The sequence below is a fragment of the Glycine soja genome, chromosome 12 (assembly GCF_004193775.1).
Source record: "Glycine soja cultivar W05 chromosome 12, ASM419377v2, whole genome shotgun sequence".
In the NCBI taxonomy this organism is placed as follows: Eukaryota; Viridiplantae; Streptophyta; class Magnoliopsida; order Fabales; family Fabaceae; genus Glycine; species Glycine soja.
In genome coordinates this window covers 37,215,186-37,239,466 of record NC_041013.1, presented here as the reverse complement: position 1 = coordinate 37,239,466, position 24,281 = coordinate 37,215,186, and the positions used below count along the sequence as shown (strand labels likewise).

The following is a 24,281-nucleotide window of genomic DNA, read 5'->3' as shown; positions in this document are numbered from 1 at the left end:
TTGTCCGTGACTCAGCCAGTAATTTTTTTGATTTGCCATAAACTATTGTTACAACAAAAAGGTTCTAAACCAAGCAGCAGACAGATGATAAAATCCAAGACTAAAGTTCTTGAGGTGGCATAATGGATCAACAAATAAAATTTGAATTCAAAAGTAGTAAACCAAGATCTTATCTCTTAGTTTATCTTGTAATTTGAACACAAATATAATCTAATTGTTACAACTAAGTTTATATTAGTATATATCTTTTTCTTTTCTTCTAAATAGTACTCAGATTGAATTAGGATTTAGGAGAATTGTTGCTGATTATGAAACTTAATCTTCGAGTTTCTCTATTCTCTTGAATTTGAATTAGTTTTTATCTTAAGAATTTAGTTTCATAAATCATTTCCAACTACTATATACATATATACACTGCATACACATTTAATGTGATTCATATACGTTTTATTTTTTCCTTTATTTTTTTCTTGGTATCGGTGTTCAGAAAATAATAATTCTAAAGTTAAAAAGGTTCATGCAACAATTTGAAAACTTTCAGAGCTTTTGATAAAATTGACTTGATTAAGAAGAAAGTGAAAAAAACATGTCCTCAAATTATGTCAAAACCTCCTCCTTTGATCAAGTCAATTTTGTCAAAACCTCAACGAAGCATCACACCCCGTGATTCATCAACACCCTCAAGGAATCAAGATAAACTACAAAACCAGTAGAAAAACACGGCATATGCAGTTTCAACAAACACAAAAAAAAAACTAATACTCAAAATCCATTCTCTAATTCTCTTTCCACACCATCTTTAGCTTGTGAGATCTCTGCTCTGCAGTTACATTTTTTCATCCATAGATTGACATTTGGGTGTGCACCAAACATTATTCAAAAATGCATTTTTTGGAATAAAATAAAATAGTGATATAACACCTCGTTTTAATGTTTTTTTTTTCGTTGGAGTCTCGTGGCCTTTTTTCTCTTGTACAGATGACCATACAGAAATCACCATAATAATTTAGAAAATAGGATAAATCTGCAAGGATGTGGACTAGCACATAAATCAACAGAAAAATTAACATGAAATGTCATCATACCTGTTTTTTTTCCAAGAATGTACCACTATTAATATATGTTCATTTCTCTAACAAGATATTAAAGGCGAAATTATAAACAAAAAATAAAATCATACACTCTTGGGTTTTTTAAGTTTTAGAATTTAAAAAGGGTGTGGTTTTATACACCCTAGTCTCCTTGCCAGATAACCAGACATACCTCACCACGTAACAGCGCACTCCCCGCATCCAAACCCTCTTCACAACTTAAGTGACCTCCAAAGTAGAACAGAGAAAGAATAAGACTAAATTCTGCTTGGCTTTTTATTCCATAGAATAGTTTATATAAGCTGCTACAAAGTATTCTAGAATATTATTTTCGTAGGACAGCCTAATACACCTCAGCATAACTACCATTATAGGCACAAATAATATGTACAACCCAACAAGCACTATTACCTAACAGAAAGTTGTTTAGCAGCATAAAACAAGTATTGACAACTAGACATAATCTTTCAAGTGATTGGGAGCAATGATCCTTCTCTTGGGCCTGCTTTGAGTGACCTCTGCCTTACCAATCTTGGGAAATAAATGTTTGATCCCTCCTATATTTCAATGTACGGAGCAAATTTTGAAATATAATGGATCAAACATTTAGCACATGAAGATCAATAATAACTACAACAACTGTAATTTTCATCCGCTCTATCAAAAAGAGAAAGAAAGAGAGGATCTTGCATGCAGGCAATAAAAATACTTATTTGTTAGCCTCCTTGGAGTTGAAGAAGAATACAAAATCAAACTCCTTTGTAACCTTGAGGACAAGGTTCTCAAAAAATGGGGAAGTACGTCTCAAAAGCAGGAATTGGGCCAAATCAGTCTACTAGGCCCAATTTGGAGAGGCTCTAACTAGTCAAGACAATTTCAATGTGGATGAAGGATTTTGTAGCCTTAGTTTACCAATTAAGATTCATTAACTTTTATAATAATATTTCTTTATTTTTAATTACAGTTGCATGATTCTCTTCTCCGTTAGAGGAAATAAGCTTTCATATAAAATGCATGAATTCACTAAATGAGAAATCAAAATATTGTTGCTTAAAAGTATCTTACTCTCCTGCCCTTATTACATCACAACCCTAATGCACTTCAAGGCTAATGAACACAGGGTAACAATAAAACATGAATCCAAATTATTCTCAGTCACTCTTGAGAGAACAGAATTCCAACCTCTCAAATTCCTTCTCTCATTTTAATTTTTCTAATAATGGTATAAAAAGGTGTCACTCCTGATATTTTAGGCTGTTATTATGGGCTTCTCTATCGGCACGAACTACCTTGTACAAGTTATATTACTTGTGTATGGTGTACAATAAATAATGACCTTTACAAAGAGAGAAGAAAAATCAGATAATATTATAGAAAAAGAAAGAACCAAAAAACAAGTTATATACACATTATGACTCATCCAGCTTCAGTTCAAGTTGTAATTTGTTACAAAATATGACCATTTTCTGAGATGGCAGAAGCAACGGACTCATCCAGCACTCCTGAATTGCCAATACATGTAGTACAGCCAAATCCAACAATATGAAAACCTTGTTCATTTAGATATTTTTGCAGTCCACTGGCAATAAAACAGAAACAAATACAAAATTAGAATATATTTTCCCTAATTTGTACAGAGGGGAAGTGACTACATTATAATACAAATTACTGCATAAGAAGCACAAAAAACCTCTGGAGTAGATATTTTGTAACAACTCCAGAGCCTAGAGCAAGACTTGTTTTAACCCAAGGCTTGACCTGGCAAAACAGTGAAAACAGTAAACAGTTAGAATCAAGAAAAGAAAAGAACCATCCAAAAAACACACAATCTTTTCCTTTTATTATGCAAAGCGAAAAAAAGACACCAGAAGATAAGGACTTCATCCTGATATCATTGCTGCTGTTAAGGTCCCCAGAACAAAGTCATTTACATGGATCTCCCAAACACTCATTTTGACATCATTGCTGCTGTTAAGGTCCCCAGAACAAAGTCCTGCAAAAATAGGAACATGAGTCATAGACAAGAACGAACGAGTCTTGACTTTTTCAAAGGCCAGAAAACATATCATGCATAAGTGGTCACTAATAGCTTGGTGCTCAAGCTAGTGAAAGCCAGCAAAAGTTGATAAATATAATGAACAGGTGAATGGAACAGAACTGATGTTGAATGGAACAGGTGAATGGAACAGAACAGTTGACAAAATGAAGATCAATAGATCTATAAGCACTTCACATCAGAATATAATAAATGAGTTTGATATATGGTACTTACAGTCTCATCACTTCTTCCCGTTAACTTGAGATACTGTAATGTAACATGATCCACAGGGAAGAAGCCCATGGTGGCACCATATTCAGGAGACATATTGGCAATAGTGGCCCTGTCAGCCAAAGATAATTCACCCATACCATCACCTAGAGAACAAAGCAAATAACTATTAATCAGCAAGGACAATCAGTGTAAGTTGAAAAAAGGAAGAAAAAAATATGCAACAGTAGGCCACAAGAGAATTTAATTACCATAAAATTCAACAAATTTCCCCACAACACCATGCTTTCTGAGAATTTGAGTCACAGTTAGAACTAAGTCTGTTGCTGTAACACCATTGCGTAGTTTTCACTTCAAAATGGACGTTGTGAGGAGTATATGTTCTTAAATTGTGTCTAATTATAGTTGCAAACTGTGATGAGTTTTTACGTATTTTGCATGTTGAGAAGTGAAATGATAAAAAATTGTCAAAAAAAATTAATAACAATAATAAGTGGTGAATATTGAATAAGCAGAAGTACCTGATCTTGTGTTATTCACATTCAGCTGCTCAACTGTGAGGGCTGCAATGGAAGCAGCTACTATGAGTCCTAACCTGACTATCATGAATCTATAGGCCACATTATAATGTCTTATAATCCTTAAAAACTCATCACTGGCACATGAACATGGCCGAGAAGCACTCTACAACAATAACAACCAAACATTTTTCCCACTTGGAAGGCTCAGCTAAATGGATCAAATGATGACAAAGAAACACCCTATACACAGTAAATGATATATTCAAAGGAATTCAAGTGCTCGAGACAGTTACCAAGCAATTTTATTATGAGAACATTAAGTTCAATTATAATATATAATCACTGCAACCTGCCTTTTCATGCTATTTCAAGTCTCACCACATTTTGCTCCGGGCCTTCTGGCCTAAAAGTTGATCCGAAGTGGCGTTTTCAAAATAAACATGAAGCTCATGTTCATTTGATTGACATGAATTAGTAGGTATTTAACTCCTATATTATATATATATATATATAATGTAAATTCACTTGTTTGGTATGTTCTAAATTCAAATCATCCAAGGTACAAGCCCCTTACAATTTGAATCATTAGTAGTAGTAGAACTATCCACGTGATCAAGAAGTAAATCAACAAAAGGCTAGAACTTTTGATAGAAATTCAGTGTCAACCAATTAGCACTAAATAAGAACAGGGAAATTCTATTTATTCTCTGAAATAAATAACGGAAAAATAAAAATAAAAATTGAGTTCCAATGGAGTTCCTCTATAGATGAGGAAGACTAGCCTTCCCGATTATTCATAGTAAACTAGAATACAAATTTCCTATCCCTCAGTTCTGCCGGGCCCCTATACATATTGTTTCTCTTAACAGTTTTTCCTAAAAACAAGAATAAGGATAAATAATAGAAAAAGATAAAGATAGATGAAGGAATGGCTAACTCATTTCTATTTATTAGGCTTTCTTTCTGCAAGAGTAAACTTGAGTTATGAGGGGATATTAAAACTACACCTATGTCATTTTAGTGTATGCAAAAAATATATAAAACTTTCAGCTGTTAATTAAGTGAAACTTGTTATGGAGTTAACTTCATATTCCTTATACAATTAGTAACACTACTTTTTTTGGCTAAAAATTAATAGTGGGAGGGCTAACTACAACTACTGACATTTAAGCCTAGGCATATATTTATTACACACAAAGGAATTATAATTTAAAAAACATGTTTTTATAGTAATATGGCATGTCATTAAGTTTTGTGCTTAATTTTAATTTCCTAATTTCATTAAATAACAATCATATTTAAAAAAAATCAGTGACTTAATGAGAATTCAATCATAATATTTAAATAGAAAAATTAAGAGGTGCCAAAATATAAGCTTCTTTAAATTGAAAAATCTAGAACTTTTTAACTTTGATAGAAAACTTAGAAGGGGTAAAATTATGAAGTAGAAAGCTAGGTGTAGAGATAAAAATAAGAGGTGCCAAACCTTTTGCTTTACACTGTGTGTATGCATTAATTCCTCTGCACCTAGCTAGTGTGTAATAAATATATGCCTAGGCACCTTAAATGTTGAAACACTAGAGTGGCTACATGCACTAATAGAGATTTTTTTTTTTTTTACGTGAAAGTACTACTACTACTGCACTAATAGAGATGCTTTATTGATCTATAAAATATCCTTTGAAATCACGCTGCACTTTCAAAAGATGAATGACATAGACTAATTAAAAATTGTATTAAGTAACATGTTATCACATGACAGGCGTAAGCAGCAAACAGGTGCTATGAAAATTAAGTAACAAGGACCCATGCCAAAATATTGAATATTGCAAGGACTATTTTAATTGATTTATAAATAACTATAAAAAAGTGAGTATATTACATGGATTAAACATATTTAAGCCTAAAAACATTTAAGTTATACATGAAACCAAGCAAGAATAAAAAAAAATATACTTTGAAGCATGAATCACATGCACTTTCAAAAGATGCATGTCAATCATAAAAAAATGAATAAGTAAACTGGCGAGTTCACAGAAGTCCAATTTCCACTGCATGCATGTCATTTGTACACTCTTGGGCAGCTAGACTAACCTGTGAGTAACAAAAACAACAGGACGATTCCCAATTCCAGCAGCAACAAGCTTCTCCAACAGCATAGAGCTAACTTCCTGCAAATTTCAAAATAAACAAGTATATCAAGTAGAATCTAACAAGAAAAAAAAAAAGGGAGAAGCCAGCAGTAGGAAAGTGCAAGGAAAGCATAGGTAAAGATACGAAAGAAACATCATACTGCAACCATGTGCAGGGAGGAAATGGAGAAATTGAAAGACCTGGGTCACTCTGACTAAGAAGCTGGTATCATCGAACCAAAGTTCAGTAAAAATAAAAACCAACCAATATTATAAATACAAACAAAAAAAATGCCCAACACCACATATATACATTCTCTTTGCCGCTTTGGTCCATCCTTGTTAACATCTGCACTAGCATTATCAGTCCTGGGGGTGTCTCTCTTTGGAGCAACAGCAAAAGCCTTTGGGGGTGGTGAAACTTTCTGCCTTGGAGGTAGAGTATATCTTGCCTTCATGACATTGCCATCTATTTGGGCCTGCATTACAAAAAGCAAAGGTATAAATCTACAAATGTAGCAGCCAGCAAGCTTGATTTATTGAAAACAGTCCTATTCAGTCACAGAAACCTACACCACCCATGTACAATAATGCCTTTCAGCATCCCCTCTTGTCTTGAACTGCACATATCCATACCCTTTTGGAAGATTGACCTGGAAATGAGGAAAAAATGAAATGTCATATCACATTAAATTCCTCTATATAGCTATGATGCCAAAGTAAATGCAAACTTACAGTTCGATCCATTGCCAACTCGACACTTATAATCCCACCAAAGTTACCTGAAGTTAATGCATAAAGGGGGATTCCTAAAAGGTCAACAAAAACACATGTGTACAATGAAGTTATAAAGGTTACTAAGAGCTTTCTTTCATTACTGATATTAATTCCTTAAAGCCACTAAAATGTCTCTTCACTAAATTAGGCAATAAGACATCAAGCCAATATGTCTCCACAGTTAATGATATTAATATTAAAATTGCTAAGTTGAAGCCCAAATGATTGAAAGTCATAGTTTAATGAGAAATAAACGAAAATGGAACAAAAAGAGAAGCTGCACGGGGCTTAATTCATGGATTCTACCTCCATGAGACATTGCTTACTCCACCACTGGACTAGACCAATTACATGTGAATTGCCAAATAATAACTCTTACAACTATTTGGCAACTACAAGGATAACAGAGAGCATATAATATATTATTACATTCAAAATGTAAGATAAAACTAAAAGGTATAAATAATTAAAACATACTGAAAATTTCTTTCTAGTGCCCTTCATTGACATTTCTGCTAAGCTTTTCTACATGAAGAACAAGTGATCCACGTACAGGAGAAGGTTTCCTGAGTTCAAACACAGGAGATAAATACATAAGCAAGAAGTACGAGTAACACAAAAGGGAAAAAAGACTGTTAATGTTGAAGGAAGATACCAAAGGTTAGTTGATAAATTGATTTACTTGTCTCATATCCGACCTGACATTGCTTTTTCAGTGAGTGTTGTAAGTCAGTTTATGCACTCTCCTTATGAAGAACACCTTGAGGCAGTCTACCGAGAGCCTAGCAATTATTTGAGAAATTGGATGCTGGAATTATTTGCTTGCCATTTGTGCCTTCCAATCAGCAAACAGCTGACATCTTGACCAAAAGCCTAGCAAGACCCATTTTTGAGCGTTTAACAAGCAAGTTGGGCATGATAGATATCTATGCATCAACTTGAAGGGAGAGGGAGGGGTGTAGGAATTAATAGAAGATATTGCAGTTTCTTATATTAGATGAATCGAGATTTGATTTACTTTGTTTTAAAATAAGATCTTTATCATTATTAGCTATTATTTGTTTCCTTTATTATTTCTCGAATCAAGGAACAAACTTTATTGTAATATTTCTATATAAGCAGTACTTTTACTGCTTGAATAAAATAAGAAAGTCTTTCCTATTACTTTCTACACAAAGATTCAAGTAAATTTTGTTTACATCTAATCCACACACTCTGCAAATTAAGTGGGGTTAAGAAAGTTTAGTGTTGAGGCCGATCCATGGGTTATCTCTTATTTATTTATTTATTTACTTCAAATAACATAGTAAATGCAACAGCAACAATAGAGCCTTATCTCGCTGGGTGAGATCGGCTGCATGGAACCGATAACAAAGTAAATAAATTAAAAAAATTTAGAATGAAAGACTCATCTATGAAAAGCAAAACCCTAAGAATACTACATGAACTTCTATTCCCTAAGTGGAGAATCTCATCATTGCCATCATCCCCATCATCACTACCATCATAGTTCCTCCCATCACAACCATTACTGCTGTTATCATAAACAAACTAAAATCTCTCATCAGATAAAATCGTAAAATTCCTAAAAATTTAAGAAAATAGTATATGAAACCCCTAATAAGATAAATCCTCAACAAAATTACAAAAACTAGTAACCTAAAGATTATTTTTGCTGGGAGAAGATTATTTTTTAAAATCTGACTTATATAAAATAAGATATTCATAGACAAATGACATTTACAGCATTACATAACTGGTGTTACTGTAAATATTTCTAAGCTTTTGACATATACATTTGGTTGATTCATTTTCATATCTTTATACGTTGTGTTCCACATAATGTTTTCTTTCTTCACCTTCTATTTTTCTTGAAAAGATATCCACTGGTTCTAACTGAGGTTTACCATTAATTGCTTGATTGTTGAATTCCCTGCATGTAGTAAAATTTGCAAGCTAATTAATTGCTTGATTGTTGAATTCCCTGCATGTAGTAAAATTTGCAACCTAATTAATTGCTTGATTGTTGAATTCCCTGCATGAAATAAAATTTGGAAGCTAATGAAGATGATTGCATACTCACGGCAGAAATTCAATTTTGTCCTCTGTTGAGAATTTCTCGATGGATAATGTTCGCCTTTCTTGCGTTACATTCCTGCACCCACATCAAGGAAGCACTAGAGTATGTGTTTAAAAAACTTGATGCTAATGGTGACAAAAAAAAATCTCCTCCTCAGAACTGGGTGCCATGACGAAAAGCCTTGGGCAACACATGAGCTAGGAAGAGCTTCATAAAATGATCAGCGAGGTAGATTCTGATGATGGTGGTCACATCAACCTCACAGAGTTTACTGAGTTGAACACCAAGGTGTCTACCCTGACAATGTTTTTTTCTTGTTGGAGAAACTTGAAGATTCATTCTCAATTTTCGACAGTAGCAGTAACAGTACTATTTCTGCAAAGGAGTTGTGCATGGTGGCGGCCAGCCTAATCAGTGAATGCTCTGTCGAGGAGTGCCTGAAAAATAATTGGCAACATTGACAGCAATGATGATGGCACGATAAACTTTGAGGAGTTCTGGATGATGATGACAGAAAAAATATAGAGTGGAAGTGAAATCTGAAAACTGAAAAGTTGTTTCTTCCTTTGTTGTTATTACCTTCCTTCAAATGCACTGTTATGATTCTAGACTGTTTGATTCGGCAGCTATAAAATGCAACGGAAAGGAAGTATATATAACATTCTAGAGTTTGGTTAGGTGTCACTACTCACTAGTTTAACATAAAACGTTTTGGGCAGACATCCCAACTGAGATGATTGGATTTAATTCAAGTCTGCAATTTGTCTAGCCTTTATATATAATTGTAGTTTTGCTCTTTGAAGCAATTCAAGACATAAAAGAAAAGAGGCTTGGGAAATTGTAGACTTGAAGAATTGAATCCAAACACATGTTAAGATCAAGACTTTGTTTGCTATCGGAATGGTGTTACAATTATTAAACCTTGATACATTTGACATCATGTATCGATCATTAGGGATATTATAAACCAAAAAGAAAAGATGAGCCTCAACTATGAAAAAGGGAAATAGCACATTTATAATCAAATAATCATGCAATGAAAGTAGGTATATTACAGATTTAAAAAGATCTCACTCTCAAGATGCACAATACTCAATAGTTAAAATCAAGATTCATGGCATGACTATTTTCAAAGCAGGAACAGTATTGAAACCAATAAGAAAGAACATTATATTCAAATTAGATATGCTTTTATTGCATTTTACAGAAGCCCGATCATAGGGTACGAATGATAACAGTACATGTGAAGGAAGGAAGGTAATAAATAAATACGATAACAATAAGAACGAGAAAGAAACAATTTTTATGGGTTTTGAGATTTCACTTTCACCATATATGTTCTTCCATGCCATCGTTGTTGGGGATGGAACTGCTACCGTCAATGCCGAAAATGGAGAACGCGTCATTGAAGGTTCTTGATAACCTGGTGGCGGTGGATATTGCTTTGCGTTCAACTCAATAAACTCTGGGAGGTAAACGTGACCGTATCGTCAGAATGTATCTCAGAGCATTTGATGAAGCTTTTCTTTCTGGCTTGTGTGTTGTTCTGGATTTTCATCACTGAAACCACTTCCAAAGAAGAGATGTTTCGTCACCATCAGCATCAAATCTTTTACAACACCTACATTCTCTTCTCTTCTCCCCCTTTCTTCCACGTAATGAAATTCAGAAAGTTATAGCTGTCAAAACGGGCCAGCCCGGTTAACATGGGTTGGCCCGCAACGGGTTGAGTTAAAAATGGGTGGGATATGCTAGGTGCACCCAGCAATATTACTGGTGCACCCAGCAATTTAATGAAACTACCATTTTACCCTTCATTAAAAAAGTTTAAAATATTTAAATAGTTTTCTTCTCCTCTCCCGGAATCACTCAGCCACTTCTTCTTGCTTCTGCTTTTCTTCCTTTGCTTACCTCTTCCACGAGCCTTCTCCTTCACCGCGAGCCCAGGTGCTGCTTCTTTCGGTTGGACGCCATTTCCGTTCGAGGTAGGTGTCCCTAATCTTCCCTTTGCTTTTATTATGCACTGTAGTTGTAGCATTTAGGGTAGGTTAGAAGAACCTTAGGTTAGTGGAACCGTAGGGTAGAAGACGAGAGCAGGAGACGCCGAAAAAAATGGGGAAATGGCTGACGACGGAGTCTTCCGAAAGACCCGTTAGGGGTTCTTCCGGAAGTTCCGGAAGAACCTTTTCCGAAAAGTTTCCGGAAGAAGTGTTCTTCCGGAAGTAACCAAACGTCTTCCGGAAGAACACTTCTTCCGGAAGACTCCCGGAAAACCTCTTCCGGGAACTTTCCGGAAGAAGTGGTTCATCCGGAAGAATTCCGGAAGACGCGCACTTCCGGAAGAACTTTCAAATTTCCGGAAGACCTTTCCGGAAGAACCACTTCTTCCGGAAGTGGTTTTTTTATTTTTTTTGTGTTTTTTTTTAAAATTTTTTTAAACAGAAATTGTTTTGTTTTTTTTTTAAATGAATTATTTTATTTATTTTGGTTATTTTGTTTTTTAGATTTTATGAAAAATGAAGTTTGGGTTTTTGATGTCATATTTTTTTTATAATTTAAATTGTGTATTTTTACTAAATATTAATTTGTAAATTAATTTTTTTTATAAAAGTAGTTGTGTTTGTTTTTGTTTATTGTTTTTTTTTAAATTAGTGTTTTTTCTTTAAAAATGAAGTTGTCTATTTTTATAATTAAAGTTGTGTGTTTTGGAAGTTTTATAAAAATACTAATTTTTTATAATTAATTAGTTTATTTTATTATAAATGAAGTATTTTATTTACTAAAAAAATTGTGGATGTTTACTAAATAATTTTTTTTACATTAGTTGTTTAATTTTTTTTAAAATTAAGTTGTGGATGTTTAGTAATGAATTATTTTTATATTAGTTGTGTTTTGTTTTTATAAATGAAGTTGTTTATTTTTTAAAAAAAAAATTAACTTGTGGATGTTTACTAAGTAATTTAGTTGTGTTTTTTTTTAGAAATGAAGTTTCTTATTTTTTTTTAAATTAAGAGTTGGATGTTTACTAATTAATTTTTTTTACATTAGTTGTGTTTTTTTTTATAAATGAAGTTGTTTAATTTTTTTTTAAAATTAAGTTGTGGATGTTTAGTAATGAATTATTTTTATATTAGTTGTGTTTTTTTTTATAAATGAAGTTGTTTAATTTTTTTTAAAAAAATTAAGTTGTGCATGTTTATTAATAATTTTTTTTTACATTAGTTGTTTTTTTTATATAAATGAAGTTGTTTAATTTTTTTTTAAAATTAGGTCGTGTATGTGTGAAAATAATTTGATTTAAGTTAGTCTTATTTGTTTATAAATAAAGTTGATTTTTTATAAAGAAAATTGTGTATATTTTGACCGAAAAAAATACGTGTTCGACATGATTTACAGATCATGGCCAGAACACGAGGTTTAGGTCGTGCCATAGGTAGAGTTGTAGGCAGAGATAGAGCTGCTGACGAGGATGCTGGCGATGTTCCCGAGAGGCGTAGGCCTACTGCCTCAGCCCGTAGGCTACGCGTTTATCAGATGACTACGGAGGGACGTGATATGGTTGAGGACGTCGCTGACATGACTGATGATGTCCCTGATCAGCCTACGGAGGCACCTGAGATGCGTGCGGACGCACAGGGTGCTGATAGTGGTGAGGGGTCAGATGGTGATGATGCTGCAGAGGGATTCCCTGGTGGTCCACGTGACCCGTCAGTGCTCACATCATTTGCCGAGCATGTTGCACATGCCGTGTGGAGTGGACAGGTATTTTAATTTGTTAATTATTTGTCATTGTTTATTTATTTGTTTATGATTAATTTTTTTTAATAATTGTATAATTTGTACTTCAAATCAGGAACGTCCTGATTTGAAGTTAGTGTCACATGGGAGGAAGGTGACACTGATTGGGAGGCCAGTGCCTGAGATTGAAGGCCTGGTGGCTGCCACAGGATTAAGTCCATTGATAGATTGTTCAGTTATTACTGGCGATCCTAGACTTATATCCGCATTTGTGGAGAGGTGGCACAGTGAGACTAGCACCTTCCACCTTCCTGTAGGAGAGCTGACGATCACATTGGATGATGTGTCGTCCATTCTACATTTGCCCATCACTGGGGCCTTGCACAGTTTCCACGCTCTTTCTACGGAGGAGGCCAGAGCCGAGACAGCACTCACACGTGGAGCATATGTACGATTAGGATGGGTTCGTGACATTTATGAGACCAGATGTCAGGCCCGGCGGTGGATTGTCGCAGCTCGCGCTTATCTGCTGCACCTTGTCGGTTGCATTCTTTTTGCTAATAAGAGTGCAACATACGTGCATGTGGTCCACCTTGACGCTTTCCGGGACCTCGCTCATAGTGGTGGTTACGCTTGGGGGTTGCCGCGCTGGTTCATATGTATGACCAGTTAGATGAGGCTTGTAGGACCACCACCCGACAGCTTGCGGGGTACTTGACGCTACTTCAGGTAAATTTTGTGTTTATTAATATGTTAGGTTCGATTATGATTTAAACATGTTTTTATGTTATGTTAACCTCAATTATTGTGTAGTGCTGGATCTATGAGCACTTCCCTAGTGTGCATCAGTGCGTGACTGACGATACATACCAGGAGACGTCCCCACGTGCTTCCCGGTGGTTGACGTCGAAGGCGCACATGAAGGGCATCACAGGAGCACCCTACAGGGCACGTTGTGATGGTTTGACCGTCACAGATGTGTCCTGGTTGCCGTACACGGAGCATCGGGGTGTTAGGGCGTTTCAGGAGATTTCATCGTTCCAGGGTCAGCTCAGATGGGGTCCTATGATCGTCACAGTTCGACCGGAGAGGGTGGTGCGCCAGTTCGGTTACATCCAGAGCATCCCTCCGCCGCCTGTTAGTGCACGATTGTCACACGATCAGATAGATGACAGGTGGATGGAGTTTGCGGATCACTTACTACCTGCGGGTCAGCCTTGTCTAGTGCCTGGGCAGGTATCTGCGGATTACATTGAGTGGTTTTTCCGCATATCTCACCCTTTCATGACACCGACCCAGACAGCTGACCAGCAGAGGGATGCACCAGCTGCAGACCCTGAGGACTACATACAGCCGCCCAGCCCCCAGGTTCCAGTGGCATTTGACCCCCCTCCATATGTGGTAAGATTATTTGCGCGTTTAATGTTTTATGAGTTGTTGTTTATTTTGAATTTCATAATAAATGTTTTTACTGACTTTGACAGGATGATTACGAGGGATATGAGGCGATTGCACAGAGGTTGGAGCGTGTGCTCAACCTTAGGATAGTCACTGCAGACACAGAGTTATATGACATTATGCAGGACTGCCTGACGATCGCGAGAGGGGGACCCAGTGCTGATGGGACGGTCAGGGCTTGTCAGAGACGCCGCACGGACCATTGATCATTGTATTTATTTTGTTGTGTTGTAGTTGACATGAATATTTGTAATTATTACAGTTTTTGTTTAATATAGTTGACGTGTTTTGCACAGTTTATTATTTTATAATATAGTTTGTTATTCCGATTGTTTATGGTCCTTAAGTGAAGTTTACGGTTGTTTTAAATTTATTTTTAAAAAAAGGGAACCTAGAATCATGATTTTTGTTTGTAAGAATTACATAAAAAATAAAAGTTTTTAAAATGATTAATAATTCATAAGTGAACCCTTTTTCCATGTTCAAGTACCCATGTTTGTAAGAATTACATAAATGAACCCTTTTTCCATGTTTGTAAGAATTACATAAAAAAACATAAGTTTTTAGAATCATGAGTTTTGTTTGTAAGAATTACATAAATGAACCCTTTTTCCATGTTCAAGTACCCATGTTTGGGATTTTTTTGCGTGGGTGTGCCAGTGCCCTAAGACAATGGAGGGCAGCCATTTCTCATGTTTGGACGTCAAAGAATCCAAAAAAAATAGTCCCGTTCCCCAGTTCCGTCAACTAACACGTCAAAACAAAGCCTCAAAATCCAAAAAAATAGGAAATGAACCCTTTTTCCATGTTCAAGTACCCATGTTTGGGATTTTTTTGCGTGGGTGCACCAGTGCCCTGAGACAATGGAGGGCAGCCATTTCTCATGTTTGGACGTCAAAGAACCCAAAAAAAATAGTCCCGTTCCCCGGTTCCGTCAACTAACACGTCAAAACAAAGCCTCAAAATCCAAAAAAATAGGAAATGAACCCTTTTTCCATGTTCAAGTACCCATGTTTGGGATTTTTTTGCGTGGGTGTGCCAGTGCCCTGAGACAATGGAGGGCGGCCATTTCTCATGTTTGGACGTCAAAGAACCCAAAAAAAATAGTCCCGTTCCCCGGTTCTGTCAACTAACACGTCAAAACAAAGCATCAAAATCCAAAAAAATAGGAAATGAACCCTTTTTCCATGTTCAAGTACCCATGTTTGGGATTTTTTTGCGTGGGTGTACCAGTGCCCTGAGACAATGGAGGGCGGCCATTTCTTATGTTTGGACGTCAAAGAATCCAAAAAAAAATAGTCCCGTTCCCCAGTTCCGTCAACTAACACGTCAAAACAAAGCCTCAAAATCCAAAAAAATAGGAAATGAATCCTTTTTCCATGTTCAAGTACCCATGTTTGGGATTTTTTTTGCGTGGGTGTGCCAGTGCCCTGAGACAATGGAGGGCGGCCATTTCTCATGTTTGGACGTCAAAGAACCCAAAAAAAATAGTCCCGTTCCCCGGTTCCGTCAACTAACACGTCAAAACAAAGCATCAAAATTTAAAAAAATAGGAAATGAACCCTTTTTCCATGTTCAAGTACCCATGTTTGGGATTTTTTTGCGTGGGTGTGCCAGTGCCCTGAGACAATGGAGGGCAGCCATTTCTCATGTTTGGACGTCAAAGAACCCAAAAAAAATAGTCCCGTTCCCCGGTTCCGTCAACTAACACGTCAAAACAAAGCCTCAAAATCCAAAAAAATAGGAAATGAACCCTTTTTCCATGTTCAAGTACCCATGTTTGGGATTTTTTGGCGTGGGTGTGCCAGTGCCCTGAGACAATGGAGGGCGGCCATTTCTCATGTTTGGACGTCAAAGAACCCAAAAAAAATAGTCCCGTTCCCCGGTTCCGTCAACTAACACGTCAAAACAAAGCCTCAAAATCCAAAAAAATACGAATGAACCCTTTTAACAATTAATTTTTTGGACCACTGAAACAACGCATTCAACTTTATTATGGGAATTAAACACGCCGTAAACATATAAAGGTTACATCAACGAAAAAATAAAAAATTAAACATCACATTCAGTTGTTTAGCGACATCCCACTGACCTCGTCTTCAACATATTTAGTAAAGACAGCTAAAATTTCTATTGGTCCATATTTTTTCCTGTAGTTAGATTGTACTAACACCTTCAGCAGTTCTTCGTTGGTGATCAGCTCATTTATTTCATATTTTATAACCGTATATGAATACTCAAACCGAGCTGGTTGGCGGAAAAACAATCGTCTTACCGTTTGTGATTCGTGAATTTCAAGAGGGGGAATCCCTTTAGGTGCAACTTGCTTGATTAAATTCTTCAGTTCATCGATGGTACATGTTGAAGGAATTTGAAATTTCTTAGGATTTTTTCCTGTGAACGCGCATCCAACAAATTTGTTCTGCGGTGGCATGTTCCATTTGCCGTTGTAATACAGGATCGCGTCATGAATACGAGGCATAGTGCGTTCAAGTAAGTTTATTATTCCATCTGGTGTTCTTCCAACGGTGCATAATAACTCAATCGGACCAACACAAGAAAATTGATCATTACACATTAACATTGTGTTGACATCGTCATCATTTATCAATTTGATACACTCAAAGCGAATTTGGTTACCTGTATCGATGAATGGCTTCCGGTAGTGAATTTCATCCAAAAATTGTTTGTCGGATAGCTGAAGGGTATTGTGTATTCTGGTTTTTAGGCTTGCAAAATCACACCTATTTGGTACTCGAATGGGCACCGGAGTTGAAGTTTGGAAGTAAACCCCAGTATCATTGTGAATAATCGATCCATTTGGATAAATGAAAGCCAACCTTGAGTTGACAATCGTCTGACTACTAGTTTCTCCTAGAAATGCCATAGTTTGTGTATCAGTTGGGAGATTATTTGAAAGCAAGATAATGTGTGATTTAGTAGCCTAGTCTGCCATATATATAGATGGTTGTGACCGAGCCTTTGTTTAACTTTGTTTACAAAAAAATAGACACGCGTAAATGTGTTGTCAAGTCAGCCAATGTGTTGTCGCTAATGTGTAGTCAAGTCAACCAATGTGTTGTCGAGTGACTGCTAGTTTCAAAATGTGTACTGAAGTCAGCCAATGTGTTGTCACGCTCAAACTGTAATACGCATGCATGTCATTATGTGTTGTCAATTATGACAATGATGTATGCTGCACGCGTAAATGATTTTTGTTGGACCAACAATTTCCTTGCTTAACCAAACGAGTAGTTGATAATATTAATTTGTTAGTAACGGGTTACAACAAATTATATCGCATAATGAATACAATTAAATAAACAATGCATGTTTAGTCTTCATTTAGGTCTACATAGTGTGTTTTGAATGACATCAAGCTTGTGTATTGCTGCATTCTACTAATATATGGAATTGCCCATTGCTTTGCCTGAGAATAACAATTGGTTGACCACAATAGCGCTGGAGGCGGCAACGGACAATGGTCTTTCAAATAAACCTGTTGTACATGAACAAACATTATATCATGCGCTGACCGTGCCAAACGAACCAGCGAAGTCATTGCATAATTGTTACACTAACTATATTCAATGTACCTGAACAAAATGATTTCCAAACACGTGACCGACACATATGATGCGGTGGCCAGAAGAGTCAGGTGGTGGTTGACTTCTAAGAGGGAAAAATGTCATGCTTTGTTGTTGGGACAACGATACAAGGATTACGTTATACCGTGAAGCAATCACATATCCCATGTCTGTTATATCCATCCACTTGTCCACACTAACCTGAATGAACCAAACATACACATGTAAGTAATTTAAACATTGTTATTAAAAAAAATTAACCTAAAAACATACCTTTGAAAAGCCATCAACAAGTAGGGACAAATTTAATTGTTCAAATCTCTCTGTGCCACCGAAGAGGTTCATGTACTCATGCGACCACCTGTCAAGTTCTTTAAGCAATTCATTACGCACTAACAGCCACGAATCTTCCCCCATACCTAATAAAGCGCCAATGGACCGATATCCACAGTTACCGTCCGCTTTCACATCCACAACGTCACGAATGAAACCTTGAAAGAATGACGCAAATTGATCCAACATCGGGATGATCCTTGTTGGCTGACGCGGTTGAGAACATGATGCACTTCGTTTCACTGGAGAGTTGCTGCTTTGAACAGAATGAAAAACATCAACATACTCCCAGTAAGACGGATCACGCTTTGTGGATGTTTGACTTCTTTTCATCGGTTTCTTCGGTGCACCTTTAGTGTTCACCTTTGACGGAGGAGGGCACATAGAGTTATGATCAGGGTATACGATTTCTCGAAGTTTACTCTTCAGATTTACTTTGCCAGCCACATCAAATTCATCAAACCTTTTAGATATGACCTCTATTTCTTCCTTGATGGTGACTTCCGTCTCACATAACCCTTAGTCTGAAAAGCAAAGTCTCCTCCAAAAAAGATGGACTGACTCCAATGGGATGCTGCTAGCAGTATACCTAGAAAGCTCACATGCACAAGGAAGCCCGTGCGTGCTTCTCATCACACAACCACAAGAAGAGAGATTGTTCCCGAGATAACGTAGACGGTCAATCTCAGAAGCAATCTGATTTAAAGTATCCCTCGAAACCATCCCAAGAAGCCTCTTGTATAAGGTTTTTTTATATACATGGCCAACCACATGCGTACTGGTTTCAAAGGATGCTTTAATTTCGACGTGTTGCAGCGTGATCATGTTGTTCATGGCATCCCAAACACTACATAGGTCTCCAACGCTATTTTGTAGTACTCTTTTGAGAGCCCAATGAGCTGATTCAACCCTACATTTAAAATACACAACAAACATGAAAATATACAACAATTAAATATCATTTAATATTAATCGTTACTAACAAATAAAATCAGTTGTTAATACCTGTTTGTTGTTGTGTTGCCTAGATGCATGACCTTATTCGTCCATGCTGTAATAAATTTTTCCTTGTGGGGGATAATCCATGTGTCGTTAACATAGTCAACGAACATCGGCCAAGGCGAACAAGCAACTTGAAACTTCTGATGTGACTCATGGAACTCGTATTCGGACGGACAATCAACCAAAGTACCCCAGCTATCCATTACATAGTCCCACGCATTTTTTTCCCCGATTAAAGATTTGCACTTCGCCTTCACATTCTTATCGATATGAAACCTGCACAACAAATTAGTAGACTCGGGAAACACAGTTTTCACTGCATTCATCAGTGTTAGGTCTCTGTCAGTGACAATAACAAGAGGGAGGCGATCGTGTCTTAAAAATAGGCTTCGAAATCGTTCCAAAGCCCATACAATATTATTAACACGCTCAGCCTCCAGATATGCAAACCCAGCAGAGAATGTCATCGCCGTTGGTGTCACTCCAACAAAGTCAAGTAGTGGGAGTCTGTACCTGTTTGTTTTGTAGGTACTGTCTATAAAAAAACATCAGATGACATGCATTGCATAACTTTACTGCATTTGGGTGACACCAAAACAGATCACGCACCACAACTTCATCCTTCAATCTATGCCAATGAATGTATTGATCACGTTCGAGAAGCTTCATCAGATGCTGCATTTCGGTATCAGCTCCTCTTATTGAAGAACGATATGCACTTCTTGCATTGTAAATTTGCTTTATCGTGGTGTAACTGTCGGCATTGTGTTCCTTCAACGTTAGCAAGATGTTTTTCGGTTTCACCATCGACTTTGTCATATCAGCAATAATTTTCTTTTCTTCCTTAGTCAATCGTCCGGCGTATGGATGTCCAACTAAGGACTTCGCCAATTCATGATTATGAATCCCACAGATCAACTTCACCATCCAACCTTCCCCTTCACGCACTGGTTTCCCACGAAGCCTGAAGGGACAACCACATTTCCTACTCCCGGTGTCTTTTCTAACGAATTCTTTATTTCTACTCTTGTACGTACCACTCCTTTCACACCCAATTAACACAAATGAACTTCTTCCTCTGCTACCGGTCTCTGTGTCAGATCTCATAATCACTGCAACAAATCCATTTTCATGGGCAACTGTTCGAGCCCATTGCAAAACATCATCTTGAGTAGCGAATACCTACAACGCAACCCTAACATATTAATTTTCATACAAACCATCAATTCAACCAATGACTCAAATTATCTATGATTACCTGAGATGTATTAAAAGCATTTGAACAATCGACATGTGGTTCATTCACTCCACATTCTTCTTGATTATCATAATCATAATCCATATGAACTTCTTGTGACATCGCAAAGTCATACCTCCATTGATCTTCGTCCATCTTAAGGACATATGCATCATACACAAGTACATTCAAATTATCATATAACCACATCCAAAAATTTACTACACCTTAAATAACAAACATATTAATAGGACATATGCATCATACACGACTATATTAAAATTATCATATAACCACATCGATAAATTGACTACTTATTAACTAACAACTAATACAAATATATTCTAAATTTATAACTACATTATTTACTTAAACTAAACTTATCACTATAATAAACAACTAATAAAACATTTTTGTACCATTATACATTTAAGTTACCTAAATCATTTAATATTATACCATTATACCTAATTAAATCAATAATCCACAACATATATAAAACAGAAATAAAAAATATTATAAAACAGAAATATATATATATATATATATATATATATATATATATATATATATATATATATATATATATATATATACACCATTATAAAACAAAAAAATTATTAAATGAATTTTATTGTTATAAATTTTAATGTCCACAATATATACCATTATACCTAATTAAACAAATAATCCATTAATCCATTATTAACTAACAGAAATATATATATATATATATATATATATATATATATAAATTATAAAACAGAAATAAAAAAATGCTAATAATTTAACATTCCGGAAGTTACTGAGGCCTACTCCGGAAGAAGTGTTTCCGGAAAACACTTCCGGAAGCACTTCTTCCGGAATGGGCCTCAGTAACTTCCGAAAGAAGGTCTTCCGGAAGTGCCTAAAATTTCTTCCGGATACACATTTTTTTACTGCTTTTCTTCTCTAAAAACTAGCCGGAAAAGAAAAAAAAAATACCCATAAAAGCGTACCTCCGACAAAATAGGAAGAACACCCACTAACAAAACTTCAAATACCGAACACGGGACCACCGAATCTCTAAATACTTCACGGGACCACCAATGGAAACTGCAAAAGGGACCACCGAAAGAACACCAAGCAACCGGAAGAAACAAAGCAGAAGAAAGCGAAAGGCAGTAAAAAGAAGTGAAGAAAGCGAAAGCGCAGTAGAAAGAAGCGTGTACGCGTTAATTTAAAGAAAATTACACAAGGGCAAAATCGTCATTACATACGCATTAAATATTATTTTATTTTTACTTATTATTATAAAATGAAAATTCTTATTTCGTTACATACGTTCACTAATTATTTAATTATTTATGTATAATAATATTAATTATTTTATAATTTAGTTTATCCATTAAAAGTAAATTATATTATCAAATAAATTTTTTTTAAAAAAAGTTAACTTCCGGATGACGTTCTTCCGGAAGTAGTTTGTGGGTACTTCCGGAATTCACAAATTCTTCTTCCGGAAGATGTTTTTTTTCCGGAAACTTTCCGGAAAAGCTTTTTCCGAAAAGTTTCCGGAAATACTTCTTCCGGAAGAAGAATTATTGAAGGGCAATTTTGTCACTTCACTGTTTGTTGGGTGCCCCAGTAATAATGCTGGGTGCACGTAGCAACTCCCAAAATGGGTTAGTCCAACTCAGCTTACTTTTGTGTGGGCTAAAAAAATGCCAGCCCGGCCCGGTCCATCATAGATTGGTGGGTTATGCGGGTTGACCCACTTTTCTACTTTTTTTTATAAAATAAAATAAAATTAGTCCAAACAACTTAAAATAAAATCCAATATAAAAATCAAACTAAATCAAATTCAAACATTCAATATTAAAGTGATTGAAGTCTTCAAAATAAACATTCAACATTAAGATAATTGAAATTTAAATATCATTAAAAATAAACTTCTAAACTATTGAAATTAAACATTAGAGGCATGGACTGTGAAATTCAGAACAACTTCCTCTTCTTTTTCAACAACACCATTAATTTCATCTACAAAGACAAAAAAAAAATAATATCATTAATAAGTCAAATAAATAAAACAACACACATTATTGTTATGATTATTTTAAGAACAATTATTGTTATGTTTTTACCCATTACTTCATATTGATTATGTGAGTGAGAAATTAGAAATTTACTCACATTATTGTTATGATTATTTTAAGAACAATTATTATGATTATATGCTATAAAATTATACTCATATCTTTGATGATTTCAAAGTTAAGTTAATTATTTTATATTTTACTTTTTTTACTTATTTAAATATTAATAAATATGAAATATACAGGTTATAAGAAAATATATGATAAGTTACTTTAACAAATCATAATATTTGATATATTGTATTTTATGATGATAATCACATGAAAAGATTGATCATCAATATGTTTAATTTTAAAAGATATTTATAATACTTACAAATTTTATTTATAATGAATTATTTATAAAAAATTATAAAATAATAAAAAATTTATTTTATAAATATTTTATAATGCAAAAGTTTAATGAATTTAAATTTAAATAATTATAAATTTATATTTACTATTTTCTTTTTAATTTATACACATAATGAGCAAATCATGAAAATTTTGTTGATAGGGTTAAAAAGGTTTTTGTTGTTGATAAGGGATTTGGCGAAAGACCTAAACCAATTTTTTAGAGCATACATTCTTATTAAATAGATGAAATGCCTAAGCCAATTTTCAAGAAGTCAAATCAAACATGTTTTCAGAATTCTAATCTTTTGAAAACGAAAATAGTTTTCAGAAAATGATAACAGCAAAAGAAAATGCAAACCAAATCTATGGAATAAAAAGGCAAGCAGAATTTAGCCATATTCCTTCTCTGTTCTACTCTGGAGGTCATTAGTCCCCAAATTCTAAGTTTAGTGTCCAACACCCACCAATGGCCGAAATTAATTCCAAACAATTTTAGCTTTGAGTTCGAGCATAGTACATCTTGAATGAGAAATCTTGTTAAATTCGTAATATTCATGACATCATGATTATTAACGATTCTAAAATTATGTTCTTTTCATTGTACTTATTTGGGGCTCATTTTATTTTATTTTATGTTGTTTTGTAACAAGCCTAATGATCGATCCATGAAGTTAAATGCATCAAGGTTTAATGCATTTGACATGAAAGAATAATCGATAAACAGATTATAAAGAGCAGTACAAAAATAAAATAAAAAACGAGCCTTGAAAATATGAAGATAATATTTAAAATTTTAGCAGTAGTGATAATCATGTCATGAAAGTAGGCATATCATGAATCTAAATAGATCTCATTATGATGTGCACAAACTCAATACTTAACACTAGGTAGGCCTCAATCATCAAAGTTCACCCACCCCTTAAAATCATTGTTCTCTTGACGGTGCTTTGTAATCTTTTCTTCAACAAAAATTGTCTTTGAAATTAATGTTTCCCATCCTAACTAAGTCAAATAAAGCCTAAACCTAGGAAACAATGAAACCAATAACTTTGAGTTAATTGTTAAACTAGTGACACCTAACCAAACTCAATTATTCTTAAAATGAAAAAAAAAATAGTAGGACAATCTATGGAGTTGTTTATATATTCTTCCTTTCCATTGCATTTTATAGCAACCCTTCATATGCTCTAGAATCATAACAATGCATTTGAATGGAGGCAATAACAATAACAATGGGAAGAAACACCTTTTCAGTTTTCAAATTTCACTTTCACACTTTATTTTTTCTGGCACTCCTCGATGGGGTATTAGAACACTTACTGTTATGTTGAAAATTGAGAATGTGTTACAGGTCTGCAACTTAGAAACTGGTTTCAAGGACTAGGGCCTCCATGAGGAAGAAGAAGAAGAAGAGTAAAAGAAGAACTTCTATATTTCTCATTCATAGTTGCCTTATTACATTGCTTCTCTATTTATATTGGATTTTGCTCTATCTTATCCTAACAGAATTGGATTTGCACAAGCAAAATGGCAGACAAGCATGGTGCCATAGTGGTGGGCCTTTTTGTAGGATGCGTTAACT

At 35.1% G+C, this 24,281-nt stretch overlaps 1 protein-coding gene across 10 annotated transcripts; it reads right to left on the bottom strand.

Moving 5' to 3' along the window:
- Positions 1-2,213: 2,213 nt before the first annotated feature.
- On the bottom strand, positions 2,214-10,508 carry LOC114378533 (putative aconitate hydratase, cytoplasmic). Of its 10 annotated transcripts, none has more exons than XM_028337141.1 (15): positions 10,195-10,508; positions 8,874-9,307; positions 8,650-8,774; positions 7,446-7,663; positions 7,268-7,356; positions 6,749-6,795; positions 6,587-6,666; positions 6,327-6,492; positions 6,175-6,236; positions 5,976-6,052; positions 3,882-3,923; positions 3,612-3,686; positions 3,364-3,506; positions 2,782-2,849; positions 2,214-2,670 (listed from the first exon to the last, which is right to left on the bottom strand). In XM_028337141.1, the coding sequence occupies exons 8-15, from the start codon at positions 6,372-6,374 to the stop codon at positions 2,538-2,540; spliced, it is 648 nt and encodes a 215-aa protein (XP_028192942.1). In that variant the 5' UTR covers positions 6,375-6,492; positions 6,587-6,666; positions 6,749-6,795; positions 7,268-7,356; positions 7,446-7,663; positions 8,650-8,774; positions 8,874-9,307; positions 10,195-10,508; the 3' UTR covers positions 2,214-2,537. The 10 variants fall into 10 exon arrangements, with proteins under 10 accessions (XP_028192942.1, XP_028192943.1, XP_028192939.1 ...); XM_028337142.1 differs by having other exon boundaries at positions 6,749-6,822; positions 10,201-10,508; XM_028337138.1 differs by having other exon boundaries at positions 10,201-10,508.
- Positions 10,509-24,281: the final 13,773 nt, after the last annotated feature.

What these genes read in the sequence shown, in the direction of transcription:
- LOC114378533 (XM_028337141.1), bottom strand. Translation starts at nt 6,374, where the DNA reads ATGCTAGTGCAGATGTTAACAAGGATGGACCAAAGCGGCAAAGAGAAT. An exon ending in ACCAAAGCGGCAAAGAGAAT is followed by an intron (nt 6,237 to 6,326) that starts GTATATATGTGG and finishes CGATGATACCAG; the next exon opens with CTTCTTAGTCAGAGTGACCC. An exon ending in TGTGAATAACACAAGATCAG is followed by an intron (nt 3,687 to 3,881) that starts GTACTTCTGCTT and finishes ATGGTGTTACAG; the next exon opens with CAACAGACTTAGTTCTAACT.